The sequence below is a fragment of the Cydia amplana genome, chromosome 16 (assembly GCF_948474715.1).
Source record: "Cydia amplana chromosome 16, ilCydAmpl1.1, whole genome shotgun sequence".
Lineage (NCBI taxonomy): Eukaryota > Metazoa > Arthropoda > Insecta > Lepidoptera > Tortricidae > Cydia > Cydia amplana.
The window spans coordinates 8,367,732-8,394,618 of record NC_086084.1 but is presented as its reverse complement, the minus strand read 5'-3'; the positions used below and the strand labels follow the sequence as shown (position 1 = coordinate 8,394,618).

Below are 26,887 nucleotides of genomic sequence, written 5' to 3'. Positions count from 1 at the left end.
TACAGCCTGGTGACAGACGGACGGACGGACAGCGGAGTCTTAGTAATAGGGTCCCGTTTTTACCCTTTGGGTACGGAACCCTAAAAATGGCCCAATTTCAGTATAAACATTAGGATTATTAATATTTTCAATAAAATAAAAGTGCTAAATTATCCAATCGGCCATTTTGACTGAAACACCAATCAGAAGCGAGCCAAACCGTGACGTCATCACATATTTCTTTGATGAGCAGCATAGACAACCTCATTGACCGTAATCCATAAGTCTCCACCAAAGAGTTTGGATGTTCAAAACATTTTTATATTTTACATTTTCACCATTTAACATTTATTACGTACAAAAAATATTATTACACGAAATAAATTGAACGTTTAAATGTAATTTATCGCTTTAAAATAACTTCTATACAACAAACTAACCCTTTAACCATTTGACATTCCTTAAATATTCCTTTCTAGTCACTCGATTTCGAACCGTAAGAGATGAGTTTTCGTTATAAGTATGATGGCAAGTATGTTGCCGCTACATCCGTAGCGTAATAAAGGGTTAAAAATATCTACGTTTCATGTATATTTCCAAACAGTGAAGTAATTTCATGTTGACAAATAAAGAATTATAGAAACAATAGTTTGTACAAAAGAGCGGTGGCCACAAGGCGAGCGTTCGGTTGCGTAGACGCAGCGTGCGTGACGAAAGCGGGACCATCTCGGCCTTGCGACTGCCGGCAGAAACTGGAGCGATAATGCCTAATGTTTGAACGTACGCGATTTACTGCGGATTTGCGAAAAAGTTTGGTAATTAATCTACTGTCGATAGAATCAACTGTTTATTGACTTATCGTACGAGATCGTTTTCACATAAACATAGGTCGTTTTCACAGTGGAGAACATATGCCATCAGCCTACATTACATCCAACTCAATACTGAAGTTTTAGTAGCAGAAAATATAGTCACATACCTACTAAGTTCCTTTCAATTTTTTTTGTCTTTTCATACTTTGTAGGTAATTGTTTATATTTTGGAAGGACTAGTAGTATACGTAATCCCACGTATCAGGCCTTTTCCATAGTTTTTTACTAGAAGTACTAGAAGACTAGATCGTACCAAATATTTTGACAGCCCTGCATACGTATTAGGTAACTGGCAAAACCCATGTCATATTTATAGAATACATTAGTGTGCATCTTGCAAATTTATGCAATACATCGTAGGCGCAATGCAATATTACTAAAAGAAGCAACAAGTGATGTAAATGATAATAACCGAATTAGAACAAGAGGTCGATTAAAGCTGGCGACTGTTGACATATCACGTAATAACTCCGTATGTGTTTGAGATGAGCTATATCATTTAAATAATGACCAAATACCTAATTTAGAAACTGACCACTGTTTTTTTGTAACAACATACCAACGGTTGGTGAGAAGCTAATGGCTTTAGATCGACAGATATATTAAAGAAGTCATTGATTACATTCCATTCAAGGTTGTGTTATGTATAGTGTTGAATATCACGTATCATCTCGGTTTAGTTACTGTAGATTTAGAAAAATAAGTAGATAGTTAATCGAGTGCTCGTCCTAAAGCAATTAAAGTCCGATAAACCGAGCCACAAGAACTTGAACATAATCGATACCGTTGGCAAAAGTGGAGGAAACCCTTTCCGACTACAGTACCTTTAATTAAGCGGTCATTAGTGGCTAAGACCAATTACGCACATAGTATAAATCTGTTGACGGATATTTGATTGCGCAACACAGGATAATTAGGAAGGAATTCATAGAGATTAGTGTGACGCAGTAATAGTAATGTAATGTTGCATTGTATTGGAATTCGCACGTGTTATTCATAACATTACGCGAGAGATCGCATAGGGAAAAAGTTCAAGGAGCTTGTGACATTGGCTAATCGTTAATATGTTAGCAACTGGAACTTTATGACATGCATGACATTCTAGGAATGCGATGTGTAACTCAGGCCTGGAATAATGCAAGGTCGAACAAAAGCTTGTGTTAGCACTCGGGTTAAATATCACATCGGGGTGCTTCGGTAAATTATAAGAATACCGCGCATGTTTCGACAGTTTGGCAATATTTCTTCCCACATACAAAGGTGCCCATTGAGCATCATAAATTCATACATTTAACGCTCATCCTTATATTGAATTTCGTAATTTTAGAGTTTTCTAAAATTAAAATTAGAATGAATGAATTCGAAACTTATGAAGAATTATATTTTTATCGACGATGAGACCTTGTGTGTCAGCTCCATTACGATTGCAATTATGATGGTATCTAGTAAAGAAATTAAATTAGACAGCATTTTGACAAAGGTCAACGTTATCAACAGCAGTATGGTATTGAATTAAATGCGTGATTCACTTATATGACAAGAAGGACAAGGTGTTATGTTAGGTAGAAGTAAGACTCTAGGAATTAGCAATAGGTAGGTAAACAAGTTGCAAGAAGTGTAGATCCAGACTTTCGATTTGAATGACGGGAAGTCACGACCTCGACGTTACTCAGGTAAATGCTACATCAGATCACTTTCAAAACCTATTGCAAGATGGAATAAAATCGACCAGTTTTGTAGAGAAAATAAAATTCCAGAGAAAACAAGTATGAAGGTCATTTTAGTTGTTAACAGATTCAATTCAGAAGGTGTAACTGTATATTTTGGTATAGATAACGGCGTTTTTGCGACTACCTGACGCGCTGCATTATCATGACTACGCTCTACTTTAAATTGTCTAGCGATTTGCCAATAAACTGTATTATATCGGCGTCTAAGATTACTATACGTTTGAATTAGCTATGATATCTCATGATTTTCCTCTCGAATACCAGGTAAGTACGCAAATGAGGAATATGTTCCAAAGTAAGGTCCTGCACAAGGCTTAGTGAGCAATTGCAACACTCAAATTTTGATTAGTTTATTGCTAGTTTATATAATGAAAGCTTCCATGCTCTGAAAGAGGAAAATAGATCAAAGTATAGACTTGTACACAAGATTTGCTGAACGAGTCACAAAGTCAATGTAGTACAGACCTGCACACAAGGCTTATTGAGCGAGACGCAGAGTCCATCGGCATCTTTGCTGTAGTGCTCGACCAGCTCCTGGAGGGTGCGGAAGGTGGTTCGGCGTGCGATAAAGAACCCGCCCTCGTCGAGCTGCCTGATGCGGTAGTGCTTCACCGTGTCGCCGTCTCTCACTGTAACAATATGACAATACTTAATGATCGTAATAGCAGGATGAAATTTAGCGTTAACGATAGCGTTAGCTGCGATCGTGGCGTGGCGTGGTGGTGATAAATGGACTCGCCGGAAGATCAGCGCCGACTCTCGGGTCAGCATTATGCTGAGGCGAGCCCATTTCGTGGTAAAAAATATGTAATTATGAATTTCTAACCTTTATCATGTTACTTTTGTATGTTTAACTAGTTTATCACGAAAAATAAATGATTTATGATTTAACGACGTTTTGTTGTTAGAAACGATCCTCAAAAGTGTAGGTAGGTACTTTTCATGTACAGTCACGGACTTTAATCGTTGAGCCATTCAGGGTTTACTTTACACTGGACATTTCATACCGTTAGTATTGACAACGTTGTAATAAGAATAATCTGGTTTGACCACAGCGGTACAATGAACCATATTTGCGATCGGTGATTGACAAGCGTTGAGCGTCAGTAGGTTTTTATTTGATTTTACTTTTAAAGTTGTTTAGTACAAATGGTAAAAATGCAAAAACAAATAATATACGTAAAAATCAATGATATTGTATGCATAAATATTTCATAGCACAGGGTTTTTACACCAATTGCATAACAGTAATCATAGGTATACTAGGAATACTAAATATTTACTTGAGCAATATTTAATACGAGCGACATACTTGAACTATCTCAGGAATGCGTCTATTATGAAACGTTTATAAAAGCGATGCAGGTCTGGAATGAATCATCGGAGCAACAATGTTTACTTATAACTGGTTTAGTTGGTTCGTCGGCATGTCATTATCACTGACAGTCAATTGTATAAAACTAGACAAATTATGCCCATTAAAGAAAGTTATATTATTTAAACATGTTTTTTACAGGGTAAATTGGCACCTATTTTTGAAAAGCCAACAGGTTTAAGGCCTATCACTATTACTATCAGTACCAACCATCAGTATAAGTACATAGTATAAAACAAAGTCGCTTCTCGCTGTCTGTCTGTATGTATGCTTAGATCTTTAAAACTACGCAACGGATTTTGATGCGGTTTTTTTTTGGTAGATAGAGTGATCAAGAGATTCAAGAGGAAGGTTTATGTTTAGGTTTATAAATTATTAACCCGTGCAAAGCCGGGGCGGGTCTCTAGTAATTAATAAAGTATCAATCTACTCGGAAGACGGTCCTTGGTGACCTAAATAGCAGTAGCTGGGAATGTAATGTAACGGCAAACAATTGATTTTGATTCTATTATCACGTACAATAATGGTGACACACAAGTTATTCCATTTAGTATTGATGTTAACCGTTTACGCCAAAACAGCCACGCGTTACAATGACGATGTTGAAAGACCTTGCTGCAGTATCTTTGCGTGATGAGTCTCTCTTCGAATCACTATCTTCTGGGAAGTCATTTCTATCTGCAACCCTGTCCCCTTTTCCGCCGGGGTCATACCGATGCGGGTTAATAAAAAAATATATAGGTATGATGTTTAATATGAAACAGCTTGTTGTTTATTTATATTGTTTTAAATGACACCTGAAGTACAAGAACTCTGGCTATCATTATTTCGAGAAATTTATTTAACAGCGCTCCATCTCAATGCATTTAATATTCAGGTTTACGGGTAAGTATTCTTCCTTGAACATTTTTATAGATTTTAATAAGTTTCCTCAATCAACACTGATTTTGCAAACGATTATGTTGTTTGTTGTGGTCTTATAATAAGTTATAATTGTTGAAGTAAAGTCAACAGTCACGGAAATGTAATTGATTTAATGTCTATAAAACCGCATACAACAGGCCTAAACGTTGACTACTTAATTGTAGTTTTCATATCGTAATCCGCACTACTAGTTTGCGGTATTTTATAAAATAAAACCGTCTCATAAAATAGTATTATAGATCAGATATAAAGTTTACAGGAATCACCACAATAAAACAGTATACATACCCAACCTTGTGAGTAATATGAATCGACGCGCAACTACATAAAGGTAACTTTATGCCTGCATGTAATTTAATCGTTATTGGGTTGAACTTGTATATGTAATACATTTGCGTTCCCGGAAGATATGCAAACGATAGTATCAAGTACTTTTAACTGACGATTATCAAAATGAGGTTTTGGCAAGTCTAAGAACACCAGAGATGTGCGATGTAGCTGAGCGGTGGAAAGATGCGCAGATCTATGGTGGAAACGCAGCCTAATATGGCAAAGAGTAAATGCATCGTATAGGTAATTGTAAACATACAAGTTATTATAATATTATATATTAATAGGCGGCGTCTTCTGTAAAATAAGAAACAAAATGGTAGTACAATAGTATTATAATTATGTAAACAACCTTAGGTGCGCAAGGGCATGTAACGGTCTTCAAATTTCCCAGCGGTATTGATTATTATATTCGACACAGATCGCTGCATATTCCAAGTACACGTGAAATCTTAATTTACTCAGGTGAAAGAAACAAACTTACTTTCATTTATTGAGAAAGCCCGGTAAATTTATGCGGGCTCCATTGTATATGAGGAATAGTGTTGAGGAACAATTCAAACGTGTACCTATATAAGTATTAATATAATACCAGAGACTTATTTTATTCCTTAAATCTGATTTTCTTGCAGGACGATGTTTACACTTCAGATTCTATAATTTAATAGAAAACCAATATATCTTTATTTACATTATATTACTAATCAATTAATTGATCAGGTTTTGTATTAGGAGTCCGATTAAACTAACATGGTTTTGCTATTAAAAGCAACTGCTGCAACGCTGGTTATCTTATCTAGGAAAAATAGAACAGACGTCTTGTGTTGAACTGATGAACGGTCAATATCGGTTAAGACGGTTAATGTCTTATGTTACGCTAATTTTGCACTATGTACTTTACGTTTACAATATCTGAATACGAGAGGTTTTTATGGGCAAGAAATATCGGTACCTAACTAATCGGTAACTTTAATATTTATAACATGAAGCTGAACATTATTCGTTTCTATGCAAAGTTATCCTAGCCTTATACATATGCAATACAAAGCACTTTAACCGTAAAAGCTGTTTTACTCTATCACTTATGAGATGATCAAATACTAGACACTTTTTAGGGTTCCGTAGCCAAATGGAAAAAAACGGAACCCTTATGGATTCGTCATATCTGTCTGTCTGTCTGTCCGTCTGTCCGTCCGTATGTCACAGCCACTTTTTTCCGAAACTATAAGAACTATACTGTTGAAACTTGGTAAGTAGATGTATTCTGTGAACCGCATTAAGATTTTCACATAAAAATAGAAAAAAAAACAATAAATTTTGGGGGTTCCCCATACTTAGAACTGAAACTCAAAAAGTTTTTTTTCATCAAACCCATACGTGTGGGGTATCTATGGATAGGTCTTCAAAAATGATATTGAGGTTTCTAATATCATTTTTTTCTAAACTGAATAGTTTGCGCGAGAGACACTTCCAAAGTGGTAAAATGTGTCCCCCCTCCCTGTAACTTCTAAAATAAGAGAATGATAAAACTAAAAAAAATATATGATGTACAATTACCATGCAAACATCCACCGAAAATTGGTTTGAACGAGATCTAGTAAGTAGTTTTTTTTAATACGTCATAAATCCCCTAAATACGGAACCCTTCATGGGCGAGTCCGACTCGCACTTGGCCGCTTTTTTTTTCTTTAAACTAGTGGTGGGCGTGAATTGGGGCAAAACGTGTTGCAAGTGGCCCCGGCTACCCACCCCTGGCCGTTTGACACACGATCTGCCTAACACTAACACCCTCTGGCTATCTGTATCGAGTCACGCTCGTGCACATGCACGCAATAATTAAGGCTTACCTATCAGACTAGTTTGGCAGGGTGTCGCCGTTGACAGATAGATACATTGGGAAGGACATCTTATGTCTTGACGACCGGTCTGGCCTAGTGGGTAGTGACCCTGCCTGTGAAGCCGCGGTCCTGGGTTCGAATCCCAGTAAGGGCATTTATTTGTGTGATGAGCACAGATATTTGTTCCTGAGTCTTGGTTGTTTTCTATATATTTAAGTATTTGTATATTATATCTATCGTTGTCTGAGTACCCACAACACAAGCCTTCTTGAGCTTACCGTGGGGCTTAGTCAATTTGTGTAAAAAATGTCCATTAATATTTATTTATTTATTTATTTATGTCTGCGTGTGCGTGGACTATAAATTATCGAACTAACAGGCCAATTCTAGTTTTAGTTTTTAAATCTGTTTCCAATATGATACTGATATGATAGTGGTCTGTCAGTGTCAAAAGAGAATGAATTCTTCAACCAAAAACGTTACTTTTGACACTGACAGATCAGTACGTATATCATATTGGAAACAGATCTAATAACTGAGACTAGAATTGGCCTGTAAAAAACACTAGTCTTATTTATTGAGTCCGCAGTTCAAAAAAAACTTTTCCCGCACCACGCATATTTATGAACGCACACCCGTATGCATGTTTCGTGCAACGCACGGACTAAACAGTGCCCGTCTGGCCTTTGCTTCCTTACACGACCGATATCAAAAAAAGCTCGCGATAATTTCGCGTACACAGTTTAAAATTTAATTAAATCTGCCCCACATGACGTCACTATTCAGCACCCGGCGTACATACAAAACGCAGTGCTGCCGCGCTCAACATAGTTCTGTAAGCGCATTTGAAAATTAGTTCGAATATATTCTTTATTGCATGTGATTAAAGTATAAAATTGAACTAATTTTCAAAATCACATACGGTGGACACGCCAAGCGCGATAGAGACAATGCCCGTGCACGTCCCGCGCGGCTGTCCGTCAATGTCGTTTTGCATCACATGAACCGGCGCGCACTCTGCGTCGAATTACAATTACAACGTAACATAAAAGTATTAGCATAAATACCGCACTATGAGTTGGTCGGATTATGTCGGAATGAGACAAGTCTATTACACCTTAAAGACGTTAGACGGTTAGATAGTTTTATTCAATTCGAATATATTTGTAATCATAGCATCTCAATTTTATTTTTATGTTTTAAAATTTTATCATTACTATGTTCGGATTTTACCTTTTAAACTAATAATTCAAGAAGACGTAAGTGAGGGCTCCATTTTTAACCGACTTCAAAAAAGGAGGAAGTTATCAATTCGACGTGCCAAGCCATATAGTTACAATACTGGTTCTTTCTTTCTTTTCGAACTACACTACACCAGGGTTGGCTTTCGGGTTGAAGATTTTATGACTTGGCTTGGCACCGAATTCAAACGTAGCTAGGGCATATAAAACGGGATGAAATTTTAATTTATTATTTTTGAAGTCACAGTTTTACTTTATTTTGTAAAGATTAATCTTAAAATTTCGTTTTGCTTGTTAAAAATTAAACACAATATTTTTGTAGGCAATTGGGAAATGCGACTTTTTTAATCCTTCTCTGTTATGATACTTACGATAGTAATTAGTAACTAATTGCCACCTACGGCTGAATCGATACCAAGAAGTACTTTGTCTTTGTTCCCACGACGCTCATTCCGGAGCTTTAGAAAAACTATGAACCGGTTCAGCATCGGAATAGATCCTATGAGAGCCTACGAACACGTTCGTAAGACGCCTGGTTAGAACATTTAAGGTAACTCTTTAAATAGACTGGGCTGGAGCCGCGCAGGCGTCGCTTTTTGTTGGTGAACAAGTAGGGTTGTCAGACATACATCTATTACGTACTGTCACAGAATATTTAATCGTACCTATTACGTACAGAATTGTCACTGTCAAACATACCTAATCGATATTTGATGGTGGTGGAAGGTCAAGAATTAATGTTATCCTTCCTAAGGCTTAGAACGCCCTTGTCTTGCAAGTGCGTGCGCTTATGAAGCATGCCGTACGTTACACTTTTTGTGGTTCTGAAACAAAAAAAATATCGTGCTCTCTCTACCACAATAACTGGTCTGAGCTGTCGCGAGTAGTGATATACTACTAAAATACTAACACACCACCGCAGTGCAGTTTCAAGACTTACAAGAGCAATTTTCCGCAGTCCAGGTTAATTCTTACATGTAGAAATCGAAGTCTGGTCGCCCTTTACACGGCATGAGTAAGTACCTAACATTAGTCAATCCACAGACGGATCTAGAAGTTCATTAATGACGTTGATGTTAACTGTCATAATTACATTGACTATAGGTACAAGTTAGTTGGGGTAGAATGGTTATAATTGATAGGATTCCGGGTAAAATGGTTTAACAAGACTTAATCCAAAATCAAAAGACTATAGTGAAAATATTGAAAACTCTGCATCGCGGGCACGATAAATCTATAAAGGGATATTGGCAACATTTTGTTGATGTACCTATAACTTTAACCTAGTTAATAACGAAACCTACAAGTATAACTCGTTATCTTTGGCAAACAGACTGAAAAGGTTTTAACTTGAGTTTAAATAATAATAAAAACAACTCTATTATTGTGTGGTCGAATGACGAATTGACACCAAATAGGCTCCTCGAAGTTCATTAGCACCATTAGCATTGAGATTAGGATTATCTTTGCACTGCAGAATAAAAGAGGTCAAAGTATTTACCTGATAGCGAGAAGTCATTGTGCCGGCTCTCTGAGTCTCGAATAAGGAAAGCGCCGTGCTCGTTTTCTGGCAAAAGAAGCTTCTTTTCAGCTTCAATCCGTTTTATTTTACGGAAGTACCATCTGAAACAAAGGCAGAAAGTTATTGGTAAATTTCGATCCAAGAAAAAAACGAGAGTAGGAGACTTGTTAGTTTCATGAATTCATTATATATGTAAATAGAGACTAGTAGTGTTCGGATATCTTATTTTATTTACACATATTTTACTTTAAGAAAAATATAGCAGCTTGTTTTGACCCGAGATTAGAAACACATTGCTTCAGTGCCGGCTGGAAAATTCTATTGTTAGGAGTTATTGACTGCACGTCTCACCATTCTCATCCCTCCTCAATACAATCAATAGAAGGTGAGTAGCGGCGGCACTTGGCAGGAGAAGTACGAGTATCCCGTTTACATACTCACACTGTTCGCTCCCCTGCCAACTTCTACAGAATGTAAACGAGATAATAAAGGTCGTAGCAGGGCAGACCGCGGAGGTGACTCAACCTCGTGTAGATACAGTTATTGTGCATTCAATCGGCGTATGTTAAATTCCCTGTACTCGAGACGAAAGGACTAACTTATTGTAGTCACCGTTCGTAGCATGAGTGTCAGTGAACAATGCATCATAATTTGTTATTTTCAGAATTAATTAACATTTCTCTAGTCTAGTAAAATACGAGTATTTAGTTTGTTGTGGTTTTTATATTTTATATTCGCATTTTTGTTTTGTTTTGGGCACTAAACATTGATAATAATAATAGGTATAGCTATTATTATATTTATACCTACTATAACACGGAAAAAAATTTTTGGCGTGCAGATTGAACGCAAGGTTACCTATTTAAATTCCTAGTATGATATTTACATAAGCAATTTACACTTAAACAGATTTCGACAGTCAGCCTAAAACTGAATCACAACCGAACTGAATCGCCTCCAAGATTCTTGAAACTAATTACTTATACGTGACGTCAAAGGCCAAGTTCATGAGTTACCCAAATGGATACCAAGAAAATATTGCAAAAAGGTTTCCATTATTCATAAAACTTCTGTCGAACTTAACAAACCGTTGATAATGATAATCGTTTGTCAGTTTTTGACATTTGTGTTTGTTAAAACTGGACAATATTTAATAGATGTTTGCTAAGATTTATGAATAAAGAGGGGTTAGGATGTTACGCTTGTTTGGAGATTGTTTTTTAGCGATAAGAACACCTATTGTATTTTCTTTGTTTTTTTTGTCGTCTTATACCCAGGAGCATTGGGGCTCAAAATCAAAACTAACTCTGTGGGCACGGCCGTCATTTACGATACGATTCTAAGATATTTATCTTAAATTATAACGCTTTTTCTTTTATTTTTATGAAATAAAACATATTTACTAAAAATACTCAATAAAATTTGTTGTCTGACTGAAATTACCCACATTAATTTAGCGTCGCTATCATATAATGTAATCAAATTGACTATCGTACAGTATTTTCAGTGAAAAGACTTGTACTATTATAGTCAATTAGTTTTCAGGAGGCAAAGTTTGATGAGATCATCATGCAATTAATGTTGATAAAGATCGCCGGCTTCGTGACGATAACTATCTACGGAGGGCATTGATTACTATTGTCCGTTGGTTTATTCCGATTCACAAGGTGAGGATGAGTCCAAGTTTGTAATTATGGCATCGACATGCTTAAACTACGACTACGCCCACCTGTAAGACACGTTTTCGGGCCCCGTGCACGAAAGTAACAGATGTTAGGGTTGGATTTTTACAAATCACGAAAAATAGCTTATGATGAGCATTGATGAGGTTTGATTAATTACGCTAGTGTGTTTTTAATCACAATACCATATTTTTAACTTGGCTAATTGCTTTAAAGTAAAAATCCTTTTATGAACTTGTATATTTTTACATATCAAGAAATTTTTCACTAATCGTGGTTTGGCCTATGTCAGATACTGGAGATTACCTAAATATAATTATTCAAAACACAAAACCTATGTTTTGACGTGTAATGTATCCGTGCATATACGAAATAAAGAAATATACATAGGTATTCAAAAATTTATTTCGTTTCGACCCCCGTTAACACACGAGAACTTGCTCATTCCTTTCTTGAATAACTTCGTACTGTTGAGGTGTCTCGAGAGGTCGAGAGGATGTACCATAATTCTGAAGCTAGATCATTCACGGGAGAAGTAGTGATGTTAGCCTGGGTGAACCATCAGCTGAGAGTCCAAAACCACGCCTATTCATCCCTCGTAAACCATGTCTGATAAGTGATGAGTTATTGCGCATGCCCGGTAAAGTTAAGCCATTTATTTCTACCTGATGCTAAAAACCCTAACAGAGTACCGAGAATTTCAGACAGGATGGAATTTTCTGCCACGGGTGCAGTTTTAGGAGGGTAATAAATAGTCGTTACTCAATGGATTAATAGGTAAGTTAGAGCGAAAGCGTTCGAAGGCTCTGTGATACTTTGTATTTAACGGGTGTAAATAAAATTTACAATCAATGTCGCAATAACTATAAAATGGTGTAGTAAAAAGGGCACATCGTCCTGTGTCTATAAATACCCAAGAGGCCTCGTCACGCGTTAAGGGCGTCCTAAGGACCTTAGAACGGTCACTAGCTGACACTATTGAAGGCCCTTGTGTGAAAGACAGGCATACAGAATTGGATTAGACATGTATGCATTATAAAAAGGCAACTAGATAATTTCAATTATAATTAATTATATTATATATAATAATTATCTAGAGTATAATTATTATAATTAACTATAGTAATGATTATTGCCTATATTAAAAAAAAACATAAATGAAAGAAAACTAGAATAAATAAAGTTACCGTTAATTAAGTTTTACCGTTCAGAATATAGGTATTCAGATAGGCTTTAGAGAAAAAAACATGATACACAAGGAAAGAAACCACGGTAAATGTATAGGTTGGTTACCTATATACTGTTTAATATTAAACTCATTCAATGCTAAGGTATACTCGTATTGTAACGTCGTTGCCAATAACATAGATTTTCCTGAATGTAGCGAAAAGGCTGTCGCATAACGTCAATAATATATCGTGACAAGCGCTGGATGGGTTAAGAGAAATTTGAGCAATCCCTAGGGAAAACTTCTTGCATGAACCTGGGTTGGCATAAGTCAGTTTTCGTTAAGAAACAGGAAGCATAAAGATAGAAAAGTAGGGTCTGTTTTGAATGCTAGTATATTTGGTCGAAGTAAGCGCGAGACAGCAGCAGCAAATATTTACGGAGCGGACAGCGAACCAGACAGATGGAGCGACCTTGCCCTCCTTACAGCGAGAGAAATCGTCATCTGAATCATGACATGATACAAATATTAAGTAGTTTCTAAAAAGGCTATCACATCCCTTGTCGCTAACAGGCTTATTTTTGACCAGTTTCTTAAATCTTTATCTTATCTCTGATTTCACTCATTAATTAGGAACTAGAATTCTGTGGAGCTGATTTCTTTTGAAGACAAATGTTAACGCAATGCAACGGTAGACTTGTATTCATTAGGACTCCGTGTGGCGTTATTCATAAACGCTTGTCAAGTCTAACGAGTCCTTGAAAATCGTTGGTCCTTATCTGTCATTTTGATATTTTGTGTTTGTTAGTAAAACAATAGTCTTCAAAACACAAGAAGCGAATAAAAATACAAATGTTACAATATTACTAACATATCAATATTTGATTTAGAATAGAAAACTTTATAAATCAAACATGGGTTAGATTAAACATAGCTTGTCTACACTACACACGTTAATTTGTCGCAGTATTTATTCTTCTGTTTCAATTGCAGATTTTCGAAAGTTCAAATAGCATTGTGCAAACACGACTGGTTTCATTGTCTAGACTTTAAGAAAAGGCGAGTAAAAGTGCCAACCTTCGTAAAGTCACTGTTTTGTATGTGAAATATACATTCGACCAGTGCGACTTCACAAGTTTCTAAACACACATGGATTTTAGAGTCAAAAATTTAGCATATTAAAAAAACATATCCAAAGGGGTCTGAATTAACACATCGCGTGTTAAATCAATAAGCTAAGACACTAATAACTTAGACTTAACTCAGTTAACCTTAAATTTCGGTGTTCGGGTCAAAAGTGCAACAGCATCTACCTACATATTAAGTTGTTTGAAAAGAAAATGTATAATTTATGAACTAAATGCGGTATAAAATCCTACACCCACGCTCAACATATTTTTAGCCAACTGGTTCTGAAGTTAGATAATCAGTGTCATCGAGCCCTTTGACCCGCGACGATAACTGGCGCCAACAAAGGTGAATTAATTCTCGACTTTCGCTCACATTTTACAAAACATATATGTAATAGATACAAGTTGCGCGGTCAATAAACCCCGCATGCCGATGGATGCACTATTTTTTCGCTTAGCCAGTCCTGGTCGCTCCAGGCTCGCAGGCTAATCTAATTATAGGGCCCACAGGCTCTGCAACGTGGAACAGGCTGCATCAGCGACCTTTTTTTGAAGGCAGGCTTAATTTAGAAGTATTTTTTCTAAGTATGTTATACAAATATATATTTTTTTCTCTAAAGTGTTGAAGGTTTGAGAAGCAGGCATGGCGCAATACGTGCAGTTTCCTGAAAGGAAATATATATGTGCAATAAACTGCTTTAGGATGGAATTCTAGTAGGTAGGTAATCTTGAGATTACCTATACGAGTAAGGCTTTAAATGATATAAATCGAAATATTTAAAGCGTTCTTGGTTGATCGAGTTCACATGGTGCTTAGATACTGATTCATAGTATTGCTCAAGATTACTGCTGCTTTATACCTATGGATATTTTGCAAAACTCTTGCGATTTTTTTTTCAATCAAGCGTATTATTTAATATAGGGACGGACAATGTGGCAAAAATATGTATTTTCGTACGTTTGCGTACATTGAGGTACATATTTTTGGCACTTTATGTTGATATTTAATGTATTGACTGTAGAAAATAATACAAATACATAAATGTAATCAACAGGAAATGTATCTTCCACACTACAAATCGCTTTATTATGATACTTTGTAAAATGAACTACATATTTAAACTACATATAAACATGTCAATCATCACGGAGCACAATGTCGTACACGTGTAGGCCAATCTACAATTAACAGGAGCTAATCGCAAGTGCGTGCCATTCTCCGTTCAGTAATTACGGCAATCGCCATCTCCTCATGCACTTAAACGTGGGAGAACTGCTTTAATTAACAAGCGTCACAACACTAGCTTTTGCACACTCTGCACTGAATCATGCCGTAAACTTATTACATTAAACGGTTTCTAATAGCTAGTAATAGGTATTATAAAGACGAATACAACTACTTATAGCGGATGATATAACTACTCTGTTAAAGAATATTGCAATGGACTTTCATCGATCAGATCACTATAACAAATATTAGAAAGCATCATCAGGCCAGGTTTTGGTTCACATAAAAATGGACCAAGCTTTAAAATAAAGGGTTTAAAAAGAAAAAAAAAAATAGCCGAAAAAGAGAACTTCCTTCGTTCGTTTGTTTAAAATGAAAAAAAATTGCGCCATTGCCGAAAGTTACAAGTGTCGGTTAAGTGCTAATGGGGTAGTAGAGTAGAGAAAGGATTATGAATAAAAATCTGCGACTATGACTGAGTACGTGGCCGAGCTAAAAACCCCATTGAACATAATAAGACAAACGGTATTTTCGTACAGCAGCGTATGGTTCTACCCGTCACCGCCACAAGTCGAGTAACAAGGATTGCTCCTTTTGGCACCTATTTTAGTACATAAATAATTTATTTATTAAGACTGAAAGTACCGAAACTTTGACAGGTTCTTGACGACAAAGTTCTCTACTAATTTCTATAGGTAATTCTAGCTAGGTTATACAGAAATTTGTATGCAAGTACTACATTTCAACTAAATCTGTTTGTGCAAGATTCATTTACCAAACGTTCAAATATTCAACGTTTAACATTTGTCAGCAAGATATACCTATATGAGCTTGGAGGATACAACTAAACGGAGTAGCCATTAACAGGCTTTCCCCTCTGTCGAAAATAGGCGGCCAACGGTCATACACAATGTATGGACTGACGTTTATCTGACATGGCTATTTTTACGTTACGCATACATTTGACGTTCCCCTCCCCCGCAAAAATCGGCAGACTGTTTTGTACAGAAAATTACAGACATGGCGTCTTCGTTTGATTATATCCTCCAAGTATATGAGGTCTTATAACTAAATCTCGAAAAATAGGTTGTTTCTAATACTAGGAACATACCTAACCGCAAAGGTTATTGGAAAATTTAACAAGGGCTGTAACTGGAATATAACCGATAGCGATAGAAATACGAATTGCGACATAGCCTGAATTTAGAATTAGGACTTCCACGTCAAACAAAGATGCCGATGACACATCAGCGAAGAAGTCAATGGTTACTCCGTGTAGGCATTTTACAATAACAAATGGGTAAATTGAGAAATATATTGTGAAGTTTCTAATGTTTTAATAATCATGTACGATTTTCACATCTCATTTTACTTCCGATTTGGCTGTTCTAGCATTCGCTTGAGACAGAAAACTACCTGTATTAGAGATGCCACGAATATTCGGCAACTATTCGGTATTCGGCCGAATGTTGCGTACTATTCGGCCGAATACCGAATATCTCTTACACCTAACTAAAAAGAGAAATTACACAATAAAAATAACCGCAGGCCACTATATTTAATGTTTAAAATCTTTTCTAGGGAAGTTGTTAAATATGAAGACTGTTTTTTTAGCATTTGTTGGTTACTAATAATTTTATTTTTATCATAGGTTCGATTTTATTGACTCTGACTACATTCATTAGTTCTGAGTAAACTAAAATTAAATCTTAGCAAACGTTGTGCTTTGTTGGCGAACAGTTTTCATCATAAATGTGACTCAAAAAATGTATAAATGTTATGCGGAATATTCGGCGCTTCGGCCGAGGGAGGGGCCGCATATTCGGTATTCGGCCAAAACCACTATTCGGGGCATCTCTAACCTGTATAATATTGGCTAATAAGATAAGGATAAAAATACATATGAAAGGTATATTTAAAGTTGCTGGTACGAAATGTTCGCGTAGTGCTAAATTATTTACGTTTGCTTATGAGACAACGCAGTTAGAATAGAACTTTACCGCACGTGTTACCGGGCACTGCAAAAGGAAACTCTGATTAAGACGGAACATTTGGCAATCCAATAGTACAAACCGATACTATTAGCAAAGTCTACAATGAGTCGTTAAATATAACTGCCGCCTGTTGTCCAGTTAAGGGCAGGTGATGCGGCACGCAAAAACTGTCAAGAAACAACAATGATAATGCCGATTAGAATTAATCTACGTTCAGATGTGGCCCTTCATCGGTTATAAAATTTTCCATAGTTTAATGTCATTTATTCAGTACGATTAGAATACTTGTATTTTAAAACAAATTAGGTACATTTTAAACCTATATACAACAAGCAACAGCTAAACATACATGTCATCATAAATGAGCGAGCGTTCACGATACTAACGTGCCAAAACAGGACATAGATAAAAACTTTTTGATTGAAAACCACATGATTTACAACTACAATTTACTTAGAAGTACTTAACTTTACTTCCGATATTTGTCATGCTCATGAAAGTTGTATAATACAATATTACAAAGCTGACAAAGCTCTTAAGAGCCAACAGGCGTGGTCATTTCTCCATACAAACGTACTCGTCTGTTTCCTCCGTGGGTTTTGAAGCTAGAGCAATGATTTTTTCAACACAGATTAATATTGTCAATATCTGTGTCGGACCGTTTTGCTTTTTTTGATATTTTTGTTTTTTTAAGGCGCTAGAGCCCTTCAAAAATGGCCAAAATGGCCTAATTGACTATGCCGCAATGAGAGGCGTGCTATTCAAAACTGACATCAATTAGTCAAAAAAGCAAAACGGTCCGACACAGATAATGTCATAATCATTTAGATTTCCAAATTTGGTCACGATTGGTTAAGTTTTGGAGGAGGAAACAGTCGAGTACGAAACCTCGATTTTTGATATTTTTACGCAGGATTTTTCGCCTTGTCCTTATCGCACTAGTGTTAGGAGCCGCTTCCGTTAGCGAGACGGGTATATTTACCTAAAATATTTAAATCTTAGCTCCTGTTGGCTCTTAAAAAGGTACACCTGAGACTGAGTAGAGTGAATAGTATAATGGGTAATTGCAAACCAAAATGTTTGTGTTCGTTCTTGCATGGCACGAGCCGCAGCAAAACATCAGTATTGTCAAAATAGTGTTCGTAATGTTGGGCTTGTGTCGTTCGCGAACTAAGAACTGTTAAGAATGAAATCCCGTGAAGGACCGAAAGGAACTAAATCTTTTTGCGCGCTCTTAATCGGTCTTTAGGTCCTTTAGTTCAGTGAGATTGGAGAGCGCTTGAATGAGTGAAACAGAAAACGATCGGAACCAAACGGTTCACAATGTCGCTGGCACAAGTGCGAACGAGATGAAAGAATCACGTGACACGCCAAATCCCGAAAAGTTTGAAGGTAAATCAAATATTTTTCTATAATAATATATTTTAATTTTTTTATTGTGTTAACGTGTTTTAATGTTTAATATCGACCTAATCATATCGTACAAATTGAATTATATTTAGTTACCAAAGATTGGGAGAAAATCAAGTGTAAACCCGATTCCTATTCATTCCCGGCTCTCAACAAGTTCAACGACCGAATTGAACTAAAGGAACTAAAAGAGCGAACTAGTTCGTTCGACCGATTGACCGAGAGCGGAGCGCTCTCTGTAGTGAACGAGCAGGCACAAGCCTATAGTTGATGTTGTGCCACTGTTATCAATACTATGGTATAAAAGGTACTTGTATGAAAACATCCGCAAGTGCAATTATTATCGGAGCTCCGCGAGTGCATGAGGCGGCTCTTACTCATAAAAAGTAAAAACAAATCATAAACCTGTTGTATTGTTCTTTCGCAAGACGACCTCGCATTTGCGATGATAAGAACAATGCATTTTCATCGATTTAGTGCCACCTGTCCTTAGACGAAGAAACTTTGAGGAATTATTGAAACGTTGTCGATTTTTTAATATTAATCTTATACGTCAGTAATTAATAATAATGTAAAGCTTATTACATCGTTACTGTCGTATTGTTACGGACTTTCTGTTAATAATTTATGGACGATACGAGGGGCGTTCAATAAAAAGTGAGAATGAGTATGTTATATACAACTTTTATTAAATGTTATTTTATTTTTCGACATAGTCACCTTTTAGCATAATACACTTAGTATATCTTTTTTCTAAACTTAATATTCCATTTCTAAAAAAGGTTTCATCTTGAGTACTTAAAAAATCTTGTACTGCAGCGACTACCGCGTCGTCGTCTTCAAATTTCTTGCTCTCTTTCTTAGATTGAAGGAATACCTTCAATCTCGGAAATAGGTAGAAATCACTAGAGGCGAGGTCTGGTGAATACGGAGGATGCTTAAGGATATCGAACCCAGCATCACGTATTGCAGCCATTGCAACGGCGGACTTGTGTGCCGGTGCATTGTCCTGATGGAATAACACAATTTTCGAGAGTTTACCTCGCCGTTTTTCACGGATCTCATTGCGCAATGTTGCTATTTGTTTGGCATATAAAGAGCCTGTAATAGTGGCTCCATGCTCGAGATACTCAATCATTACGACCCCTTTACCATCCCAAAAAACAGAGCCCATGACCTTACCGGCAGATGGGCCCACCTATAATTTCTTCGGAGTTGGAGATGATGGCCTTTTCCATGTCATAGACTGCAGTTTCGTTTCAGGGTCGTAATGATGGAGCCGTGTTTCGTCCATTGTTATAAATCGCGCCAAAAAAAGTTCCCGGTCTTGCTGTATCAGGTCCAAAGCTTCTTGACAAATCTCGACTCTAGTTTGTTTTTGCGTGTCAGTAAGCATTCTGGGTACCCAACGCGCTGATACCTTTTTCATACTCAAGCGTTCATGTAAAATATTATGCACGCTCCCCGTTGAAATCTTTACATTTTCAGCAATAAAACGAACCGTGACACGACGATCCGCCAAAACTAAGTTTTCGACTTTTTTCACAATTTCTTCAGTTACTGCTGTAGTAGGGCGTCCGGAGCGGGGGTCATCCATGGTCGATGTTCTTCCACGTCTAAATTCGGCGCACCAACGTGCAACTGTCGAATACGGAGGAGCATTAGACCTTAAAGTGTCCCGTAAATCTAAATTGACTTGGTCCGTAGAAAAAAATTTCAAACACAAGTATTTAATAATGGCGCGCAGTTCAATTTTCTCCATTTTCGCTAACGTACTCAATAGCATCGCAAATAAATCGCAGTATTTTTTTTTTAAACAAAAAACAGTTAGTTTTTTTTTTTCATGGCAATCAGCTAGGTAGATTAGCTTTACTGGCCAGTATTTACTTTCCTAATATTTAAAGAGTTTGCATCTCATTCTCATTATATATTGAACGCCCCTCGTATGTACCTTTCCTTTAGCTTTTTATTAGTCCTTAATACAACTAAATCATAACAGAATATGAACTAGCTGGAGCAAATCATCTACATTACAAATTACATAACGTTTGTAACGCGGCGTATAACCAAATGTAATCACCTATGAAAGTGTTTGTTTAAAAAAAAAATGCCCCAGAGGAGCTAAGACGTCGCGGAACGGAACCTAAATCATTGCGTTCGCCTAGTGAAAGTAAAGAATAAGTAATTGATGCTATTAGGTAGCTTGTGATTATTTTCATGTTCTATCAACATTCCAACAACTAACTTTCAATATAAACTAACAATATTGAAGGATTACGCTGCTGTTCTGTTTAATACAAGTATATTATTATAACATAACATACATGTTGCTATATTGATAATTGTAAGTAGGTACAACTGCTTTTTATTGGAATATTTACTTTTGGCGTATGACATGCGCCACATTCATAGACACCTGTATTGTCATTCAATTTGAAACTTTAGTATTAAGTTGAGTTGAGACATCTCTGTTTGTTTTTAATGGCGCAGTAAAATCACATTAGAAGGGCACACGTTATGGGCCTATGGGACTAACGGTATAAACTTCCAAATTACGTACTTTTCATTCCATATCCGTTTTTTTTCGTTTTCGAAGGTCCAGTCGGGCATTATCTGCAACAGGCGCGAAGCGGCAAACGCGGCCCGGCATGCTTCACGGAACTTACAATTTCTTTTACTGGACTCATGTAATTTCATCTCAGTTAACCGTTATTTTCTTCAATAAAAACACATGATTTACACATCCATCACTTCCCGTTTTTCACACTCGACGCAAATATTTGTAAACAAATAAAAATAAAAAAGGTAACGTACGCGTAACACCAGAAGTGGTTATGATTTATTTCTAGAGAGAAACCCATGATTGGTTCCAGTGTTATTTGTTGATAGAAAATTAATTGCTGATAACAGACGGCGACAACCTACAATCAAATCAACAATCTACAATCAAATTATTCTTATCCTAGATAGCAACGTCACGAAACATTTCAATACTCACTTAATGGTTCGCGTTTTTAGTCATGTTTGCCACAGTAGGAATTGAATAACTCAATTTCAATAGAGGAATTCTCAGAAATATAATGTAAAAACAGAACCATGTTATTTTTGTACCATTCCATGACAATTTTATAAGCGTATAAAACTACTGACAAGTATACAAATGTGTCAATCAAGCGAGCCATTTTGAGAAGGTTTGTAAAAAGAGCAGGAAACCATGAAACAAGCAAATAATTGATGTGACCGCGCTTGTTTTTGCATTTAACAATAGCCGTGTTGATGAACATTGGGAAAACACTTGTGTTTTCAGAACGGTGGCCTTATACACAAAATTCTCAATGTACTCGGTGGGCTTATTAGCGATTTACTTTTCAATTGTTTTGCGATTGTCTGCAATCAATTGAAAAGTAAATAGCTTATGCAATTCGATTCGTAAGTGTCAAATTGAAGACGTTTTTTCCTAGAACGTGAGTGTGGAAAAACATAGTTTGTAAGTAGGGCAACCCCCAAGGCTGATCGGTGATCAGTGAAACCGACGGTAGAGCATCCGCTCAACTTGCTTCACTATATATTTCCGGCGCTCTCTAGTTAAACATTGTATTAATTAAGAACATTAAAATTACATGATATATTAATTTTTACGCAGTTGTGCTCAAAATTAGATTTTATACTTCGCGTAATTTAGTACAATATAAAAGTCGAAAAATTCGAGACGAGTAGGTATTTGGAAAATGTCGTTCGTTAGGCCATTAGAAGTTGGAAATTTTCGACACATATTGGGAGCAAGTTAGTTTTACTGGGCACGGGAATATAGCATACTTACGACGCCCATTATACGATACGACATACAATCATAGAGTTCTCACTTTTCCGGTTTCATTGATACGATATCTAAACATTCTATTCAACGGCCCTTCGTTTATATCTTAGCACTCTGTAACCGGTTCAAACGGCTAATGTATAAATTTTCAATCTCTGGGTGACTCATATATGAGCAGTAGGTATTGATTGAATAATAGGTATTATGTTATATAACATTATTCAAGTGACATCTGTTGTATGTTGAAATCGGTAACGCAAACAAAAAATGTTAAAGAAGCAAATCGGTGTTGACTGTTGACCTATTTGCAGATATATTCGAAGGTTAAATAAAATTGCTACAATCGTAGCTCACGTCAAGCGAATCTACGATGTTTCACAAAAAGCAGCCTTTGTTTCGCATATAAAAAAAAATGACCGAAATATCCATAGAGGTAATAATTATGCAGACTAACGACGCAGGAAGTGTCGAAGAGATCACGAACAAAAGAAGCCACAAAAATTCAAATCACAAACGCTTCCGATCAGCCGGCAGTTTGGGCGTCACCTTCGTGGCGCACTTCCTGCGATCGCAGCACAAGAGGAAGACGCCCGGCGCGGTGCAGCGACCGACCGCGGGGCTGTAGCCTTGGGCGCAAGCTCCCTGAATTCTAATCTGACGGCCTCGCGGAAGCGCGTGCCTCGGGCTTGCTCTCGTAACATGGCTCAATCGTTGTCTTATCAGTTAACTCAACCAAACGCTTCACGTCTCATTCGTGCCCAACACACGTGCTATCTTTTAGGATGACCGCAAAAGAATTATTCAAATCTATCGTAATCAATTCGTAAGAGTCGTTGTGATAACGGTAACGTTAAGTTGGAAACGACCGCTTCCCACGGAACCTAAGACATCGAAAGAAATATGGATACAGCGACCGGCGGCGTTAGTTATTGGAAAATGATTATCAGATTATCACAAACTCGTGGATTGCCACGGGTCGTCAGGTGGTAACCAGTTCCCCAAGCTGAACAGGTTAACGTTGTTAAGTAGGTAGATGAATGAGCTTGTTGCATAGGCACGCATGTATCGATCACTCTAAATAACTTCGTATGTCAATATCATGGCTTTTTTATACAATGAACCAATGAGTAGTTAGTGAAAATTTGTCCCATACTTGTTCATTTATTTAATGACATAAGGCCCCAAGGGCCTCGACGATCGACGATCTAAGTAAACCTAGCTATCGCGCTAGTCGTATACCTAAGTAAAATTTCTGTATGAATTTGCTATCGCGCTAGTCGTATACCTACGTAAAATTTCTGTATGAATTTGATAAAATGGTTAACGTTTTGATCCCCCAAAGACGACCACAGACACGGACGGTTACATTATAATATAATATACACCTTCATTCATTTCAATATTGTTTACGATGGCGCGTTATATATAACAGGCGTTCTATTAAATTGTATTGTTGTATCGTAAAAACGATCCTATTTAAATATGCTTTGTCAAAAAAATATACTTACGACATAGCATTAAGCTTCATATATGTGTCGACTTGAATCGATTCCTTGTGATTAACAGGTGTAGACGACAACCGCCTCGCGGTTCTCATCCAGCTGCCGCGTTGTCTTCTGAACCCCTTATCACTTTTGAGTACCTGGAGATGGCGCTTGACAATATCGTGCCATTTAGACTTAACGGTAGCGGGTGAATCGCTGGCTGCGTCTTCTTTACACATCTGTAATCCATCACTGAACCTCCTCATGTTTTGGAGATAGATTTCATTTGATTTTGGTGGAAGACTTTTCCTCCTTTCATCAGTGATAATACCAGGTTCGTGCGAATTTTGTTCCGCTATCCATTTCGATATGAAGTCGTTTTTATCACAGTCGTGCGATATCACTGGCTCTTCTTTGGGCGTCGGAGGAATCCAGTCTAAGCTCACCCACTGACTAGATTTCGGTTTCGATTTAAATATCACGTCTACCTCATCGTCGCAGTCTGAAGAGCCAATTGAACATACGGAGGTTTTCTTTCGCGGGAATCTCGACCGGACTGTCTTGCAAACTGGCGATAGATCTGCACTAACACTATCTTCTCTTTTAACATCCGGCAAACTCTTAACACATTCGATGTTGACGTAAGAGTTTTCGGAGCAGGAAGAGTCAACACTAAACCTAGGAGTACCTCTAGTTAAGGACGGCTTAGACCTCACCACTACTTCTTCACAGCAATCTTCAATAGGTCCACCGCCAGTTTCACGTTCATTTGTTAAGGAAATTCTTCTTTCATTAGAAATTTCATTTTCCATCTCTATAATTCTAGCCATACTTGGAAAAGTGCTATCCTTTTCTAATTCAATAATTCTAGTTACTCTCTGAGAGCCTTCTTTGTCAATATCACCCTGATTTGTTATCGCGGAGAATGAATGGTCCTCATCCAATCGGATGATTCTAGTTATTCTTTGTAAACTTTCATTGTCCACATCAGTACACACCGGTGAACTTAATGTATCATTCTTAAATTCAATAATTCTTGTAATTCTTTGTGTTTCTTTTTCAGGTTCAGTTTCTATTGTGGTCGTATTAAAGTCGTCTAAGTCAATTATTCTCGTTATTCTTTGGGGTTGATTTTCATTTTTAGTTTCCCGCAGATGATAAGATGATTTAAAACATTCTTTCTCACCATCTTGATTACTATCTATGTCCTTAAATTCTAGCATATTACAAGATGAACTAAAAAATGAAGACTTCATATCGAGTTCCAGATATCTTTTGGTTGTAGTAGATGTGACTTTGTGATTGGAAGGTATTACCTTTTCTTCCAAAGAATTACTGCGACTCTTTGCCTTTTGTAAGGCACTTTCAGAAAGAAAAACGCAAGGTACTTCCACTTGCATAGACATTTTTCTTCTGCGCGTAGTATCTTCTTTTTCTTGGTTAATATTATTATCTACATCTTCCGGTACCGCTGTATGGGGTAAAACGATAGGAGTCCCGGCCACCATACGCAAAAAGTCTGTAACAGCAGCAATATGAGCGCCCGTAACGGCTCCTTGTAATTTTACACCCGATACTTGGTGAGGCACAAGTTGATTATCTCGTAAACACCACACCACGGGCAATGGCCCTTCTGACACCATCGTGCCAGTATTTTAAGTTTAGGTTTATAAATTTGCATAAATATTTACTGTTCTTTGAAAAAATACACTTTATAAAGTTTTGATAACTAGCGCATTTCCGGTCCGCGTCATAGACTCCGAAAACAAAACAAATACAAGCAACCAAACATGTAAGTATGTTCGTAGGGCGGCATAACGCGATCGCGGCGCGGGTTCGATTTCGAGGCGGTAAGGCGCGCGGCGAGCGTGCGCGTCCGGCGGAGGTCGCGAGAGATAAGCGGTGAGAGTCGCAAGCGCACCGCAGCCCCCGCGGCTTACCCCGCCAGCCGCGCTACGCCTGCTCTTCAGATACATCAACACCTTAACTTCTCATCTAATGCACTTCTCCCAAGATGAATTATGTAACTGGTCTATATTCGGTAGATATGGACATCGCGTATTCGCGTGCAAATATTTAGAAAAAGCTCTATCGACGCGCGATTAAAATTAGCTTTCCGAATGATTTAATTTGTAATGCATATATTCCGGATTCAGTAGATTATTGTTTCATTGTATTGCAAATATTTGTTCATTATGAAGGCATTTATATTCTATGTAAAATATACTGACGATGTAATGATTCCGCAATAAACCGTCTGATACTCTTCGTCTATTATTTACAGTCATTATGTGCAATTTAGACTACGTGATAATCCGTTTTTGTTTCTTTTGGTGAGAATGATGAGTAATTTTAGCTAGTGTCATGCAGCTGGTACGAGTTGAAGAATGAATGCCTGATTTATCTTATCCTACTCATCCTAGGCATTCTTAGTTCATCATGTCGTATACAGTTAGGTTGCCTTGTGCTGACCCTATTCGTGTCAGGGCGGTCCATCACCAGGTTGTCAAGCACTTGGTGCAGTGCATCGCAAACTTGTAACGGTCATATTCAATTTTAAGCATTTCTATTCATTATAATTATAATAACTGCTGCTAGAATTAATTTTAAATACACATTTACTTCCTACGTCTTTCAGTAAAAACTAATCTTACTTATTAGATTTTGCATTAGTAAATAAAATATCATTCCACAGCGCAGGCTTCGTCATTGTTGCTACGTTCATACTTTTTTAATCTTTTAATTGGTCAAGAACTATAGGAAGATATATTTTCTTACAATTTCTATGTGGTTTAGTATCTGGAGTTCAAAAATTTGATTAAAGATGATACGAATTGGAGATGCTCGAAATCTTAACGTAAGGAACAAGTATGATTAACATATGGATTATAATATAATTGGATTAAATGTCAACTAGTTTCTATGCAACAAAGCCGATTTGCATTCCTGTTCTTCATACTACTATTTTTCTACCAAGATTATTCAAATTTTTAAGAGACGCAAGAAGCCACTTCTAATATTGTCTGCAGAACTTATGACGCCTTTTCGTAAAATCAAAGCTAAAGATACAATCCAAGCCAAACTTTTTATTATAAACTTAAGATTCCGGCACTAGTAGCACGTTGAGGTAGGTATTTTTGTTTATTTAGCAACACATTACACT

General features: G+C 37.0%; 1 protein-coding gene across 2 annotated transcripts in view; it reads right to left on the bottom strand.

Annotated features, from left to right (window-relative positions):
* The window catches only part of LOC134654954 (tyrosine-protein kinase Src42A), a 72,587-nt gene that overhangs the window by 20,135 nt on the left and 25,565 nt on the right, over nucleotides 1-26,887 (bottom strand). The window contains exons 1-3 of one of the 2 annotated variants that reach the window (XM_063510387.1): nucleotides 23,749-25,648; nucleotides 9,791-9,912; nucleotides 3,047-3,210 (exon numbers count right to left, since the gene is read on the bottom strand). In XM_063510387.1, coding sequence (XP_063366457.1) covers nucleotides 3,047-3,210; nucleotides 9,791-9,912; nucleotides 23,749-25,367 — 1,905 coding nt within the window. In that variant the 5' untranslated portion in view covers nucleotides 25,368-25,648. Of the gene's footprint in view, nucleotides 1-3,046; nucleotides 3,211-9,790; nucleotides 9,913-23,748; nucleotides 25,649-26,887 lie in introns of those variants that run through there. The other variant, XM_063510388.1, reaches the window with a different exon arrangement.